At 42.8% G+C, this 17617-nt stretch overlaps 1 protein-coding gene across 4 annotated transcripts in view; it reads right to left on the bottom strand.

The window, feature by feature from the left end:
• Positions 1 to 5805: 5805 nt before the first annotated feature.
• ZDHHC13 (zinc finger DHHC-type palmitoyltransferase 13) overlaps positions 5806 to 17617 on the bottom strand; it is a 48327-nt gene continuing 36515 nt past the window's right edge. For 2 of the 4 annotated variants that reach the window (XM_036259943.1, XM_036259945.1), the window contains exons 13-17: positions 17215 to 17308; positions 15486 to 15569; positions 11165 to 11322; positions 8548 to 8645; positions 5806 to 6256 (exon numbers count right to left, since the gene is read on the bottom strand). In XM_036259943.1, the coding sequence (XP_036115836.1) occupies positions 6118 to 6256; positions 8548 to 8645; positions 11165 to 11322; positions 15486 to 15569; positions 17215 to 17308 (573 nt within the window). In that variant the 3' untranslated portion in view covers positions 5806 to 6117. Of the gene's footprint in view, positions 6257 to 8547; positions 8646 to 10602; positions 10659 to 11164; positions 11323 to 15485; positions 15570 to 17214; positions 17309 to 17617 lie in introns of those variants that run through there. The other 2 variants (XR_004959322.1, XM_036259944.1) reach the window with 2 other exon arrangements.

The following is a 17617-nucleotide window of genomic DNA, read 5'->3' as shown; positions in this document are numbered from 1 at the left end:
TCTCACACTGACCTTTCTATCTCTCTCTGCCTTCTCCCTTTCTCTCTCTAAAAATCAATAAAAACATATTTTTAAAAATCTATTGAGCCCTGGCCAGTTTGGCTCAGCGGTTGGAGCGTCGGCCTCCGGACCAGAGAGTCCTGGGTTCGGTTCCTACTAGGGGCACATACCAAAGGAAAAAAAATATCTATGGATACCTTCATCTTTTTCACCCATTCCCCCAGCCCCCTCGAAGTACAAATTGGTTCTCAGACTGATGAACCTCAAAGGGAAGTGGGGAGGGAGGGCGGGAAGAGATAAACCAAAAACTTCTGTGCATATAGGCATAACCAATGGACACAGACAATAGTGTGGGGAAGACAGTAGGGGGCAGGATTGGGGAGGAGGTGGTCAATGGGGGGAAAGGAGGGAGACATCTGTAATACATTTAACAATAAAGGTAAGTTAAAAAAATCTAATGATAAAAATCATGAAGCACTCTAGCAAACCATGGGTTTTTCTATGCTCAAGTTCAAAGAATGCTTTCTTTAAAATGAGCATTTATTCAGGGATGTTTACATGCTGTCATGGTCAAAGCCCTGCACTGACTTTATTACTTATTCATCTATTTATTTTTTGATTCTTAAAATGCAATTACACCTGATCACTTTCTACATTTGACTGGCATTAACAGAATGGTTCAGAAAGAAAAATGAGCTAGCATAAGTTGTGGCTCATTCCACTTTCAAAGAGAAAATGCGGCTCTGGCTGGTGTGGCTCAGTTGGTTGGAGCATCATCCTGCAAACCAAAAGGTCATGGGTTCGATTCCAGGTCAGGGCACATACCCAGGTTTCGGGTTCAATCCCATCCCTGGCTGGGTCATGCATGGGAGATGAGCAATCGATGTGTCTCCCTCACAGCAATGCATGCTTTACTCGTCCAGAGACTCTCACTGGGGTAATTCAGCCACTGAGTTCCACCCAAACAGCCTGAGGATATATATTTTACATTCTCTGTGGAAGGAAGCACAGGACCATATTTTTAATTTGTTAATTTTTTTGCCAGAGCTTCATAAGAGATTCCATCATTGTCAGTCAAATAATTAATAACACCAGTGATCAACTGAACTAACTAAACCAAGTCCCCTTTAACGTAAACTGACTTTTTTTGTTTTAATTAAAAAAAATTTTTTTTATCCTCACCCGAGGACATTTTTCCATTTTTTGTTCAGATAGAGTGGGAGACAGAGAAAGAGAGAGAAACATCTATGTGAAAGGGACACATTGAGTGGTTGCCACGTGCACGTCCCAACCAAGGCCAGGGACAAACTGCAGGCGAGGTACGTGTCCTTAGCGGGAACCGAACCCGGGTCTCTCTGGACCGCAGGCCAACGCTCGCGTTCACGCCAGGGCCGTGAACCAACTTTAAAAGCAATCTACTACCCTGGCCTTTTGGAAGGAAGGCCCCCACACTGGAGACTTCAGGCTGAAGCTAAAAACTCTGGTCATCCTTAGCCTTGCTCCCTTGCCTCACATTCCAAGCCTCTGATTCTGATGTTTCTAGAACACATCCCCTCCATTCCTACTCTTTGGTATGTGTGTCAGTCTGCTAGGCTTTCATAACAAAGTACCATGGATTGAGTGACTTACACAACAGGAATGACATTTTCACAGTTCCAGCAGCTAGAAGTCTGAGGTCAAGGTGTTGGCACAGTTGATTTCTTCTGAGGTCTCTTCTTAGCTTGTGGATGACCACCTTCTCCCTGTGTCTTCCCATAGTCTTGTGTGTGTGTGTGTGTGTTTATCCTAATAGTTGCTTTTTCTAAGGACACCCATCATGTTGCATCAGGGAGCACTGGAATGACATCATTAATTAATTACCTCTGTAAAGACCCTATTCCCAAACACAGTCCCATTCTGAGGCCCTAGGAGTTAGGACTTCAACATACAAATTTGGGGGAAGGGATACAATTTGGCTCATCACAGCATGCCATATAAGGACTTTCATGAACTGGCCTTGGATTTACCCCTCCAACTTAGCTTTAGACAATCTCTTCCACGTAAGCTCCCCCCACCCTCAAAGGCCCGAGGCTTTCCAAAGGTGCCAAGTCCTCACGCCACCATGCTTTAGCTAGTGCTGCTCCTTTGGCCTGGAGTGTCAGGGCAATGGAAGTCCCTCCACCTTTACCCTCTCACCCAACTCCTTAGCCGGGCAAGCTCGTCACAGGTCAAATGCCATCCCCTCTGTGCAATCTCTGCTGAACCGCCTGTTTCCACAGCCCGCGTCTAATGACTGCACCGTCTCACTGCATCGAAATGTTGAATGCCCACCTGCCCCCTGTGGGAAAGGGGCGCTCGCCTTCCGAGCTCGACAGAGCAGGCGCCTCACAAACCTTTGAGTGAGTGAAGTGGAAGAGAGTGTAGGTAGCAGTAAGTGCAAGTTCTGAGAGAATTTCAAAAAAGAGTTTATATCTACTGGAGTGAAGGACCCTGGAAAAGAACAAACAAAACAAAGAAAGACCCTGACTGTGGTTCAGCGGTCTTCGTTCCTCCTGCTTCAGGAGAACTGTTCTACTACGCCTCCTGTGCTCCCCAGCCAGGAACTGGGACACGGGACTCAATTGGCCGGTGGAGGCCTGGCCCCCAAGACCCCCAGGAAAGTCTCCATTCTCTCCACACCTGTGAATGTAGAAGGCCCAGTGGACCCTGAGGCCTTAGGAAATGGTGGAGCCCCCAGGTTGGGAAGGAGCCTGGGTCCCCGCATGGAGGAATACCTGCTAACAACTGAATAGACTGACATACAAGCGAGAAATACACCTTATGCTGTGTTAAGCCCTTGAGATTTAGGGTAGGTGTGTTATAGCATTAACTCTCTTGACTAACACCCACCTGAAACACTGGATGTGTCCCATGTGAGATACTCCACTTCTCACTGTGTCTCTCAGAGTCAAACGGTGAAGCTAAGTCCACTTAGTCCTTGGTATCTCAACACCTGGCTTCCCAGCCCCCCCTCACCCCCACTCCACCCCACCACCTAACCATAAACTCTCTTGTCTTTCTTCAGTTGTTATTTTCACCTCTCCTTTGCTCCTGACCACTGGCTGATTCCTCTCTGAAATTAATTCTTCTCCTTGAATCCCGTGACAGCACTCTCGATTATCCTCCTAGCCAGACCCCTCCCAGTCCTCTCCCGCTCCCGTAAGGTTGTGTTCCTGCCCTTCTCCTCGCTCACACTTTTCATAGTTTGTAATGACTGTCACCTTTGGGATCTTTTTCAAATTGATATTCTTATTTTAGGAGGGCAACTCCCCTTTTCATTTTCATCTCATTTTTCTACCTCTCTCATGTGACAATCTCACCCACTTGTGCAGAGGACTCTGGCCTCCTGGCTGCTGCCTTCTGGACGTTTCCACTGGATAGCCTGCAAGGACGTGACATGTCTCTCAAAGTGTGAATGGGCACGGAATCGCGGGGGGAACCTGGAGAACTCGCTTCTCAGACACTGATTTGGAAGGTCTGAGGTGAAGAATTTAAACTGAACACACGATTCCAGATGTCACCCCCACCCCAGCCTGTGATTCTGATGGAAACTGTCTATGGACCATGAGTTGAGAAGACCTCCTTGGCGGCGGTTGGTGAGAGGAGAGAAGATATAATTTGAAGTCCTCTTCAAGTTGAGAATCAATCTTCAAATACAACTCTTTTTAAAAATATATGTGTATATATATATATATATTTTTTTTTTTTTAGAGGGAAAGAAAGGGAGAGAGAGAAAGATCAATGTAAGAGAAACATCGATTGGCTGCCTCCTGCACGCCCCCTACTGGGGATCGAGTCCACAACCCGGTCATGTGCCCTGACTGGGAATCAAACCAGGACCTCTCAGTCCCTGGGATGTTGCTCAGTCCACTGAGCCACACCAGCTGGGCTCAAATGCAACTCTTGATCACATCATGTCCTGCTTAAAAATCCTTCAATTCATTCAACAGACTTATTCCACAGATTAAATAAAATATTTATTGAACACATACTGTGTGCTATGCAGTATTCTAGGTCTCAGGATACATCAGTGAAAGAAACGAAGCTCCCTGTGGACCGTATAGTCTGCGGATTGGAGAGGGAGACAGTGTACAGTAGACACACTAAATTATATGTCAGCAGGTGGTAAGTGCTACAGAAAACAAACGTAGAGTAGGGTGAAGAGGGGTAGAGTGCAAGAGAAGGCCATGACAACTTACAAAACGTTGGTGAGCACAGGCCTCATCGAGAAGCTGATATCTGAATACAGCTGAAAAGAAAGGCACCTCGCCCTGTGGAAATCAGGGGGAAGAGGATGCCAGGCAGAGAGAACAGGCTGGCAAAGGCCTGGGGAGTGGACTGAGCAAGGGGGAACACAGGAGAAGCAGCCAGATCCCAGAGGCTGCTGCAGGCCACTGCCAGGGCTTTGGCTCGCCCTCGGGTAGAACGAGGAGCCGTTGGCAGGTTCTGTGCAGAGGAGCGACATGAGCCACCTTGTCCTTTACAAGGGTCACTCCGGCTCCTCGGAGCCAGTGAGGGTGGAAGGACACCAATAAGAGAAGTGCAGGAGCATACACCAGGGGTGATGGTGGTGCGCACCTACAGCAGCAATGGCGGCCGACGGTGTTCAGTGCTGGACGTAGCCGAGACAGAGCCAACAGGATTTCTTAAAGAAATGGATCTGGGACATTATGAGAAAAGATTCTAAGGTTTTGGCCTGAGTAATTGAAAGGGTGGAGTTTCCGATCAATTGATAGGGGGAAGACTAAGGGTAGGGAACAGGGTTGTTCACTTTTATTTTTAAATTTATAGTATGTTTTATTCAATTTTTATCTATCTTTTTTATCTGTGTGGGTGAGGGTAGGATACCCAGGATGCTAGCTTCAATTGTGGACTTGTTAAGTTTAAGATATATATTAGATATCTAAATGAGAAAGGAAGGGAGAAAGGATATAGCTTGAAAGAATCCTGTCCCCCAACTGAGAATTAGTCTTCAAACTCAGTTCTGATCAGATCACATCCTGTATTGATCCATGTTCAAATATTTATTGAACACACGCATGTCAGGCAGTATTCCAGGTGACTGGGGCTCTGGAGTGGCTACCCCACTTACCAGCTACGTGACCTTGGAGAAGATACAAACTTCTTTAGATTTTAATTTATCTGCAAAGGCTCTGTATAAGAAGTAATGAATCTGGTTAGAGTGCAAGGCTTGGTTCAGAGTGAAACTGGTAAACAAAACAAGGTTCTGTTATTCAGGGCCTGGTAGGTTACTGGGAAGCTTAGCTTTTACCCGGAGAGCAAATGGGAACCCATGCAAGGGTTTTCAGCAAGGTGGTGGCATGCCCAAGGGCATATACATACAATACCAAGACTCAAGTCCAGACCGAGGGAGATTAGCAGTTATAATCACATGAGTCTAACATTTTCAGGGTACTAAGTAAAAATCATAAGTAATCTTTAAGACTTTTTATGTTCAATTTTCTAAGTAAAACAGAAGACTAAATTAAATCTTGCTTATTGGTGTTAACAGACCTCAACTCATGGCTGGAATCATGGATCAGTTTGTCTCATACACACCTTTTCTCAATTTAAGATTTGAGCAGTATTGTGCCAGAAACTACAAAACTACTACAAAAAAATTTTTTATTAAGTGTGAAAGCAAACCAGTATATCTATTTAAATATATTTTTACATATTTATAGATAAAACAAAGACAAATAATTTATCAAAAATTACAAGTTTAAAGAACAGACTATTTTGAAACAGCCAATAAAGTATCTGAAAATACCAAATTTTATCCATAATTAGTGAATACTATCCCCCCAAAAAGTAACTTGCATTTGTAAAAAATATAAAAGTTTTTTTTTTTTTCCCAGATGTCTGTCAAGACTGCTCTTTCTAAATCTAAAAAAGTATAATGCCTTTATCAGAAACTTCTCTTTTCACCAAATGGCTTTTAAAACCACCTGTGTTTTCCTCTGGACTTAGGTGAACTCTGCATCTTCACTTTTACATCATAAGGTGTGAACATAAACACAAACCAGCATCTTCACTTTTACATCACAGGGCGTGAACATAAATACAAACAAACCAGAGTGAGCTTTGGGTTGCTTTGCTTCAGACTGAGCGAAGAACTTTCTCCTTAGCTGGGTGAAAGACCATGGTGTACTGTGACGTCCAATCTACTGCATAGGGCTTCACCAAGCCAAAGCAGCCACACTGAAAGAAATCTGCGAGGTTCTGTGTGAACCCAAGGCTGCCAAGAAAGGAAGAGAACATGTCTTACTACATTTCCTGTGTAGCTCTTGACAAGCATTGATTCATACCATAAACATTCACTGAAAGTCTACAACATGCAATGTCCTTTGAAGATCCTACAGAAATCTAGAGATAAGTCAGTTATTGGGCTTATGAGACCTTAAAACAGAAGCCCAGTTCCAGTTCCGGAACCGAATCCCTAATTTTGAGAGTCCCTGGCCTCTGCCCAGCAATGAAAACCTTCATTTTGGGTCTCCCACTCACTGGAATGGTCACTGCCATCAATAAGTTTCTTTCCATTCCCACTGTCCTAATCCAGACCTTGATTATGTCAAAGGCCAGATAGACCAGAAAAAAATACAGTCGACAAGATGGTTTTTTTCTAAACCCTCTGTGTAGCTCTCTAAAGAATGTCTGTCTCAATACCTTCCAATTCATTTTACACACTGGAGATTGTCCAGTCCCCCAAAACTCTGAGAAATTCATAGCCCTTCACCTCCCAATCAAAACCCTCTAAAGACACTCCTCTGCCCAGAAGCTCAAACCCAATTCCTCATCTGTGTATTGCAGGCCCCACACAGTAAAGTCCCAGGTTCCTCAGGTGTTAGCTCCCAAACTCTCTTTATAACTCTTCTGCTGCAGCTACTCTGGCTCAATTTTTCCCATGATCATAACTGCACGGGCCATTCTTTTACCTGGGAACGTGCATGCTCCACCTTTCCCACAGGTGAGCCTCACCCTCTGACGTCCTGCCAGTTCCCCTTTGGAGCCTTGCTGACTGCAACAGTCTTCAGCATCACTTTCCCTCCATCAGTCCTGAATACCATCCACTCCAGTTGTGAGGAACTGACTTTATGCAGATGCCCTATCTTTCAAGCCTAACCCAACCCCCACACACATCGAAACACATCTGTACGTGCAGATGCTTGGGCTGCTGCTGCTGTTTAGTGACCGTGGTCAGGAAAGCACCTTCGCTACTCAGCAGGCAGCTTCTCAGGAGGACGGCTGACTACATGGAATGACGGGGTGGTCGTGAAGAGACGGGCTGGGACTTCCGAGGGACCAGTTAGTGAGTAAAGGCACTTAGGGGAGGACAAACAAGACAAACCTCTGGTTTGGGCAGGATTTGGAAGCTAGATCCAAAGCGGCTTCAAGGCCTTACTGTTAGCTCCTCCAGTTTATGCTGCCGTTACTCAGCAATTCCCAAACACACCCAGCTCTCACCTCTGTCCCTCTGTGAGACTCTGCTCCAGGGTGTGGCATGCCCTTCCTCCCATCGCCATCATGCCTGCCCCACAACTCTCAAGGCTCAGCTTAAAATTCACCTCCACCACAAAGGCGCCCCTACTTTAGTGAAGTAAATATTTATTCCTCTGGTTAAACCACCGAGAAAGGGACTTGGCTGTTATCACTGTCAGTCTGAAACAACATCACAAGTTTAACACTACTCTCCGCTCTCCATCACTTTAGCCACCTCTTCCCAATTAAGTCCCTTTCTTTCCTCTCTAAACACACATCAGAGTCACATCCTGGGCTCTGATTTCCTTATCTAACAGCCTAACAGTTTCATCTCGTACCACAAATGTGCTTTAAAATAGACTGCTCATGAGATATGCAGTGAGCACAACTCCCTGGAGGACTCTGGGTCACCTCCGCAGCCTCCAAGACCCCATATATATGACAGGGAGATAAGCTTCAAAGCCTGATGGTTCTATCTTAAGATGATGACTTTCCTACAAACACTCATTGTCAACTAAGGAAAGGTTTATACAACCAATGCTCTAGGAAGAACATCCCAAACCTGAAAAACTAGTTTTTCCCTGACACAGGTGGGCACATGAAACAGAGCTAAAATAATTACTGGTGACAGAAAAACAGGTTGGAAATCTTGGCAAAACTAACAACCTAACGCTTTCTACAGACAGCCTTGTGGCTGGCTTTCTCAGCCACGTGCTTCATTATCTCACACTGACTTCATGCCAGCAATATGCAACCTTGTGACCATGTGGCTTGACTGGAGAGATTCCCCATCTTGGCAAAACTTCAAAGTCACTTATTATTTGTGCTGAGTCCAGTAGACTAAATCCCAAATTCTTACCACCTTGGGGCTCATGACCTTACCACTCATCTCCTGTCACTGAGGCCTCCAAGAAAAAAGAGGGTCAACTCTACCAGATTGCAAAGTCAGAGGACAGGAGCACGGCCACGGGTGGTGGCACGGGATTGGGCAGCAGCCGGCTAGGCTTGCACCTTCCATAGGACTTAGTGGAAAGAACAGATCTCACTTACTTGTATGGTGTCCTCCTGAGGGACAGCGGCTGTTTCATACGCCTGCTCTGCTTCAGCAGGCTGGTTCTCTCATGGGAGGTCAGGCCCAGAAAAGCAATCTGAAAAAGGTTGGCAGGTACATGAAAAATACCACACCAAGGCTCCATAACTCTTGGCAGTGCATCATGGGATACTGGAATGTAATACTCCCCCCAAAACAGTATCACCTAGCCAAGGGTCAAGGTGAAGGCAAAGAGTCAGCAGCTTTAAGTAGACTCTCCTATGTAAATCTAGTAGCTGGGCATTTTTTTAATTGTCTTATTTTATTAACCTTCAAGAAAGCACAGTGCATTGACTTAATAAGAGTCGTAAAATAATTGCTTTAGTTATTCAAGCCACGGCTTATGGCCATGTTTAGATTCTCAATAAATTCAGCATGCAACTTTTAGGTAAATAAAACAATAGTAGGTCAGTATCAGTGCAATTATCTCAACTTATGTATTCTTCTTAGTATCTCTTTGAAAATAGCCAAATGAAACAGTTAATAATCTGAAGAATACTTAAATCCATATATTTGGGGAAAGGAAAGAATTAAGGTAACTTAAAAACTCCTATGTCATTAAAAACACTACTATTTACTGAGTTATCTCATTTAATCCCCAAAACAACTCAAACTTCAAGTTCCTTATCTTTAAAACAGACATTATCATCTTCATTCACTTGTTTAAGGATTTGGGATAATATATCTAAAATACCTAGTGCAGAGATTTGCAGAGGTGAAGTAACTGGTCCAAGGCCACACAGCTTAGAAGTGGCAGAACTGGGACCCCTCAGTCGGTATGAGGACACATACAGCCCATGGTCCTGACTAATAGTCCACACACTCAGTTAGACTGGCCGTAGTCAAAACCACGACTCATCTGAGCACTCAAGAAATGAAAGGCTTCAAATAACTGAGCTGTTTTGTTTATTAAGAAAACAACCTTGCCCTGGCCAGTTTGCCCCAGTGGTTAGAGCATCGGCCTTGGGACCACAGAGTCCCAGTTCGGTTCCCGTCAGGGGCACGTACCTCGGTTGCGGTTTGTCCCCGGCCCCGGTAGGGGTCATGTGGGTGGCAACCAGTTGATGTGTCTCTCTCACATCAATGTTTCTCTCTCTCGCTTCCCCCCTCTCTCCCTCCCAGTCTATCTGAAGATAAATGCAAAAATGTCCTTGGGTGAGGATAAAAAAAAAAAGAAAATAATCCTGCTCTGAATTTCTATATTTGAAAGCTCTTTAAAACACTGAGTCCATTTTCCTGCCTTATAATATATAAACAAATATATTAACCTTTCTTTTAAAAATTAAGAATATGATAACCTCACATACTTGTACTTGTTCTAAGAGTCTAGAAAAGGAGAAGATAATTAGAACTGATGTCTCAAGTCTTAGGTTCTCCATCTAACTCCTCTTACTCGCTCTATGGCCATAAGCAAAGCACTCAGCATCTCTTAGGCTTAGTTTGCTCATCCATACAATGGAGGAGATACTACTTTGGCACAGTCTACATCTCAAATGTTTGTGAAGAAACAGATAGGAAAGTGCCTTGGAATATGTAAAGCATATGTAAATATTAGATATTATAAAGGATAGTAATTACTATTAATAATCACTGATGCTAATATCCATTCTTGCTGCCTGAGTCTGTAGACATCAGAGGGATAGGAATTTAGGATGAATGTTCAGAAACTTCAGTTCAGTCAGTATTATTACCTTAATTCCTTTCCTTAGCAGTTTTCCTATTTTAAAATTTATGATTATTACTGTAGAATTGGTTACTTCCCCATAAAAGTGGAATGCATTTTGCTTTTGTTGAATAATGCTCTAATTATCTCAAGTCTTGCAGTAAAGGCACAGACGGAGCATGGCTGTCCATTCCATATGACAGGCCACAGCAACAGTGAGTTAGGTTCTGCTCACAGGGAAGGCAGGGAGCAGAGAAGGGATAGAAATGTCACAGAAAGCTGAAGGTGACTACTGGTCCTGGAGCCTGAACTTTCCAGTGGTCCTGACCTTCTCTGGAAGTGCTATTACCATGTCCATTGGTTAGTGGTGTGTGTCTCAGTTCTTCCCCACTTCTATCCACTTGAGTACTGCACAATAATAAGGATAACAAACGGATTGAAAAAAGTGAGGGAGAATAATCACCTCACACTTGCATAATGCTTTACAATTTATACCATGCTTTCACACACCATGTATTTTAATTGCATGATGGAAAAAGACCTTAAATGGGACTGTCAGAAGATCTAAGTTTCATGTTCTGATTTTCCCACTCATTGGATGACCTTGAATAATTCAATTCACTTCTGTACCTCGGTGAAATAGAGATTAGATTAGATAACTCCTAGGGTCAACATTAACCGTTTACTGTTCTAACCTTTAAACCCTCCTGTGAGAGTAGATAGGCATTATTATCCTCACTTTACAGACAAGGAAACTAAAATTCAAGAGTCCAATGACATGCCTACACCCACAGAGAAAGTGACAGAGATGGAACTAGAAACGAAGTCTTCTGGTTTGAAATTATAGTCTTACTACCTTAGTACAGATTACTGAAAATTCTACCCAAAGGTATTATAAGAAGAGAAATAAATACCTGAAAGAGTTGATTGAATAATAAAAATGTTGACCATGATACATGGAAAGTTGCCAGCATGAAGATATATAAAACCCAAGGGGAACAAGCCACAATCTGATTGAGGTAGGTCCACAGTCCGTCTTCTCTGAATGTTGTGGTGCAATGATGTGACCAATCTGTGAATTCATAAAAAGACACCCATTACTTAAAAAGGCAACACACCAGTGATTATTATGTAAGAAGATAAACCCACTACAGTTCCATTTAGGGAAAAGGCAAAAGAAGACATGATGGCACAGACCAGAACCCAACTTTAAGATTTTATCTTCCAAATCCCAGCTTCCCTAACAAAGAAGAAAAAAACAGTACCTTACTGTTAATTAAAGCTATGATAACATGGTGTTGGTAGCTGATAGTGAAAGAAAAAAAGCAAAAAATGTCTATATCACCATCACTAAAATCAGCATATTCAGCATAAAATGTGCTGGCCAGAGAAGTTAACTATTCAAGGACTTGACAACTGAGAATGATTATATTTAATAAATATTTGTCCTAGAAAATTCTCTATCATATCCACGTTACAGAAAGAAATGGGCCATCATAAAACTAAATATAAACTATTACTAAGGTTCCGATCAACAGGCCATTGCTGTGGGCACAAGAAACCCGTTAAGCACCTAGATAGCTAAGAGCCTGCAGCTACCGGGGGTACTTCTGCATTTGCACCATAATGCATCCTGCACAGGGAGAGAGGCCAGGTGAGGGAATTCTTGAGAAAGATGCCCCCAGGAAAAGGAGAGAGCAAGATTCATATGATCACAGCTCAGTTTCTCCCAAGGAGAACCTATTTCTATGCCAATTAAAAGAGAAGACTTCACCAGGTCGGTGTGGCTCAATGGTTGAATGTCAACCCATGCACCAAGAGGTCACAGGTTTGATTCCCGGTTAGGACACATGCCCAGGTTGTGTGTACAATCCCCAGTGGGGGGCATGCAGGAAGCATCTAATTGATGTTCTCTCTCATCGATGTTTCTCTCACTTCCTCTCTCTCTAAAATCAATAAAGAAAAAAATTTTTTGTTTTAAAAAAGAGAAGACTTCACTATGGCCTTCATGAGACTGACCTCTAACCCCTGTAGCTAGGAGCAGCGGTAGGGGAATGTAGGTTGGAAGCAGGAAAAACAAGGGAACAGATTTTCAAGCTCATTAAAGCCAATGACTTTTACAGGCACCGTGACTGTTAATAAAGGGCAAACTATTTTTGAAATGAGAATTCTGCAGATTTGTACCTTGAGGTTTCATAAATGCCTCTGATGATTTGGTAAGTGGTTTCAGACGGTTTCCCAAAACAACACTTAAGAGCTCCTGGGACAGGAAGGAGTCCATGACTTTATTATCAACTGTCCATTTTTGTCCCAAACATCTATTTTTTTTAGTATCATTTAATTTCCAGCTATCTTTCATGAATAAATGCCAGAAGCATTCTAACAGCAATCATCAGACAGCAACAATAAAGGTAACAAGGCACACTGCACTCCGCAGAGCTGCTCACTGGGACAGCGCAGAGAGCCGCATCCCGTGCACCTGGTATGACATAAAAGAATATAATTTCTACCAGCAGGCAGAGAAAACAGCTGAGTGGGAAGAATATCTACTTTCTGTCAGCTTATGGGTTTCTACTGCTCTCCTCTGGGAATTTTTTTTTTTTTTTGATAACACAGCATGACAGTTTCCATAGAACTGATTTCAGATTTAACATCAAAGATATGGCTGTAAATGACCACGTACATTATCTTACATGCAATTTAATATGTACTACATTCTTATCAGGTGGTCACTGGCTAACGATAGGGAACTTGTATTATTGTTCCAAGTCAACTCGTGCGATGCGGACACTCTCGGTTACTTATTGCCCACCCTGAAAACAGACCTCACAAGATGAAGTGGGTGGTAGCTGTACAGAGCCAGAGGTCGCTGCAACGGGGTGGCACGAGAGAGAGGGGGCACGAGAGGGAGGGGGCACGGCAGGGAGGGGGCACGGCAGGGAGGGGGCACGGCAGGGCTCTAGCCACAGGAGTGGTAACGGAAAACCAAGGAAGTGGGAGGACAGTGAGGATGCATTAGAAAAATGGAGCACTTTTTTTTTTTAAGTTCATTTTTCCTGTCTGTGAAATAATGATAAAAGACACAATGTCCTCAATCAGTGTAAAAAATAATGTTGTCAAAATAAAAATGGGATAAAAGTAACAAACACGTTCACTAGTCTACACAGTCGTAAGTGAATGTAAAGGTGGGACTGTTCCTAAGAAACAAAACATAGTATAAAAATTGGTTCAGAGCCAAAGAATAAAGACAAAGAGGAGGGAAGAACCGATGCATGTCATAAGAAAGCAACTTGGAAAGAATGAATGTGATGGAAAATCACTTCTGTCCTTATCAATACAGTCTTATGCTGGACATAGACACCAAACAAAGGGAACTATTTTTAGTGGCGAGAGAGGAGGGGGAGAGACAAGAGCGGTGTAAAATCTGGCTCCCTTTCCCTAGGATCATGTCCAAGGCACAAGTTGCTCCATGGGCCAGCTTAAAAAGGTTTTCCAGGAATATGCTTTAATGTCAGGCCTTCAAAGGGCAGCTCTTTCAACAGAAAGAAGCACTGTCGAAAAAAATCTTTTATTCTTACACCACAGGACATAATCTAAGAGGTTTTAAATTCCAATGCTCAGGATTGCTGATTGCCTTTGATAAGAACTGAGATCAGGGATCACAACTTTCTGACTATCAGGTTCATTTGAGATGGTGACAGTGACACTGAGACACAGAAGCATTCCCTAGTGATCAGACACCCAAGGTGTCAGGTGGGAAAGGGGCTGGCCAGGTAACTGACGTCCTCCCCATGCCTATAGGAGGGCAAAAAGGAAACCATTTCACAAAGATATTAACAATCTCTAAGAATAAAAACCCAAACAAAACAAAACTTGTAATACTAGATGTTTCTGGGGAGGGGAGCTAGGAGGCTGGTGGACAGTGTAGAAGGAACTAGCTTCCAAAAACCAAACAAATTTTTTGTTGTTGCTGTTACTCCTCACTTGAGGATTTTTTTCCACTGCTTTTTTAGAGAGAGTGCAAGGGAGGGAAGAGAGAGAAACATCGATGTGAGAGAGACACACCAATTGGTTGCCTCCTGCACGGGCTCCAACGGGGCTGGGGACTGAACCTGAAACCCAGGTATGTGCCCTTGACCAGGATCAAACCCGTGACCCTTTGGTATGGGTCGAAATTCTAACCACTGAGCAACACTGGCCAGGGCAATAGACAAAATTTAAACAGGAAGGGGCAGAGGGATAGAGCTTGGAATGATAAAGGAAAAAGAAAAAAAGTAGGAAAAAAACTTTCTTAGCATCTTCCTGAATCATTCCAGAGTTTAGCTCAAGCAACAAATTACCATTTTACTGGCAAAATACAAGACTTGAGCATAAATATAACAGGAAGGTGGATAGAAACATATCAGCAGTGAGGCCTCTCTGCCTCTGGAGCCAAATTCTCCCAAAGCTTTCAAAATAAGTAATGAACAGTTAAACAAAATCACAGTAAACTACAAGCATTATAGGTTTTCCCAGTTAGGTAACCTATCCCAAGGTTTGAAAAACACAGTTATGCAATTCTTAGGAGCTACCAAAATCCTTGCTTCAATTTAAACCTGTTCTTAGTTGATCACCTTGGAACAGCTGGATGTCACTCCCTATATAAGCCCCAGAGTTGGCCTTTACACTACTACTAAAAAGTTACTTTCCCTTCTCAGGGATGCAGAATAAGTGACCTAATATTTCTTCCAAGTTATTTCCAACCTTTCAATGATGTTACAGATCAGTTATAAGTTGTGACCTGAGTTTAATAAAGGACACGTGCTTTCAGTGTTGTTCCTTAATTACTGTGACACCCTCCCAAGTCACCCAACCTCTCTACCCTAGTCCCCCACCCCAACACACACACTTTTATTTATTTATCATTTCACTTGCTTAGTACCTGAGCAGCTGATTTTCCTTCTTCTCACTGGGGGATAAATCTGTACTTGCCTTAAATAAATTTGTACTTTTAACCATTTTTCTAATTTATCAAGGTCATGTTAGAGTAAAATCTCTTCAAAGATATTGACAACAAACCTCTTCTAACATTTCCTGCAGCTTCCTAAAACTGAGAGTCTTACAGGCATCTGTTTCTTTTTTATTAAGGGTATAGTTTATAGTCATCCAGTCATAACGTGCTTTACAAGAGTTCATAAGGAAAAGTGTGTGTGGAAGTGGGTGCATGAGCTTGCTGTAAGAAAAATGTATACTTACATATGAAAGATTCATATATAATCCAGTTACACACGACGGAAAGAAAAAATAAGAAGGATATGTAATAGCGATGGTTGCCGAAACCTGTATCAAAAAGAAAATCAACATAAATACTTTCTTACAATGATTTTACAGATCAAGACCTTATTAACCACTTTCCTGTCAAAACCTTCACCAAAGTAAAGAAATAAGCTGTTGCTTTACTTTTAAATACCATTAAACCAAAACTAAGCTCTGATATGTCACGGTCAATTGTCCATGTTAACTGAACTAATATTTATTCAATACTTACTTAATAGAGGCGTTTTGTTTTGTTTTGTTAATAGAACAAACTTTACTAAACATATGTAGTTCTAGGATGGCCTATACTGTGTTGGAGGGAGAAAAGCAGGCAGGATGTGGGAAAAGCCATACCCTGTCTGGCCTTCCTTCCATGTGATAAGTTTATAAAGGGACAACTTCCGGATGTCAAAGATTGACTTGACCAGGGATCAGAGAAAAGAATCTGAGGAGCAGCACTGAAGAGATATGTTACAGGAGACTGGACACAGCAAAAGAGGAGCAACCTGCAGCCCGGGAAAGGCTAACAGAAGCAAAGAAGGGGTGAGGCTGCCAGGCAACCAAGCCTCACTCTTCTGCGTGCTGCCCTCTTGATGTTGGAGGTGGGAGCATTTGGATGCTAATGACACAATAGCTCCTCAGGTAGCATCACATTCCCACCTTCTCCAGGGCAGCAGAGCCCAGCAAAAGGAGCAACATCCACTGAAATTAGGAGACTTAGGTTTATGAATGACCAGTTGTGTGACCATAGGTATATCATTTAACTTCCCTGATCCAGTGTTCTTACTTGTAATATGGGGATAATATCTCTTCTGCTTCACAGCCCCGTGGCAACCAAAGAGGATGATGTATGTGAAAACACCATGTTAAGTGCAGTGTGACAAAAATATATGGACTAGGGACTATTGTTTTTCCACTGTCATTCAACGCTGCCTGTTATAATGCCAATCATCGCATCTTTAAGGAGGAATGGGGTCCATGAAGCTTGGGACCCCAGAAATGCTCTCCTTGCCTGTTCTCTAAGAAAAGTAAAGAATATCAAAATACACCATGGTAACCTCACTGAGCTGAGGCGGCCTTTCATTCATCAAGTTCATGGAAAGCATATCTTCTCCTAAAGGCCCATGGCTATAGTCCCGCATAACAACCCCTGGCTTGTACTGTGATGGTTCAGAGGAAATCCAGGGTTGCAGAACAGGACAAGGAATATTCCCTGGTTGGAAGGCAATCCCCAGATCACTGCCATCTCTGGTCCTAGCTCCTACCTGAGCCTTGAAGAAGACAAGTGGAGAAGGTGAACAAGAGAGAGAGACAAGATACAAATGATGGTGTTTGGAGAAGACTTATACTACACTAAAGTGACTTGAAGCAAATAATTTTTTATTTTTGACATTTTTTCAGCTCTAATATGGAGATAATACCAACCTCATTGGAGCGGTATCTGATGATCAAATAGGATATGGTATATGAAAGTGTATTATAAGCGCTAAAATGATATTACCATTATCAACATCAAACATCACTTTTCCAAAAGTATTATACCATAGAGATGATTCTCTGACATGGAAGAGCTACAAAATGGGTTCCCTTCCACTTTTTCTATGAGTCACACACATAACTAAATATAGGCTTAACTTCCCAGGGGTAATTGAAAAATTCGATCTCTCACCTATGCACCGTGCAGTCCACAGGCAGTGTTGATCATATCGAGCCACACAGGAGTTGCACACAGGGCAATGGAGTGACCTTAATGGTTTCCTTACCTAAGTGGGCAATTAAAAGAGGCCCAAGCAAAAATCAGTGCCTCAACGTGGTAGTAAATCATAAGCAAAATCTTATTCCTAAATCATAAAGACACTGACACAAATAAGCCTAAATACTAGATCATCCATTCACAGAGAGGCTCTGGAGTGCCTTATTAGTATTTGCTTCTCTATATCTATTTCGTTGAAGCCATCGCCAAAGGGGATCTGAATTCCAAAGCCCACTGACACTGACTCATGGGAATGAGGCAGTACCTACCGTACAGCAGAGTGAGCACTGGACTGAGAAGGAAACCTGAGTTATATTTC

This window comes from Molossus molossus, unplaced genomic scaffold (genome assembly GCF_014108415.1).
Source record: "Molossus molossus isolate mMolMol1 unplaced genomic scaffold, mMolMol1.p scaffold_m16_p_13, whole genome shotgun sequence".
Classification (NCBI taxonomy): domain Eukaryota; kingdom Metazoa; phylum Chordata; class Mammalia; order Chiroptera; family Molossidae; genus Molossus; species Molossus molossus.
Note: the sequence above shows the minus strand (reverse complement) of the source record. Positions and strands in the feature narration are given on the sequence as shown.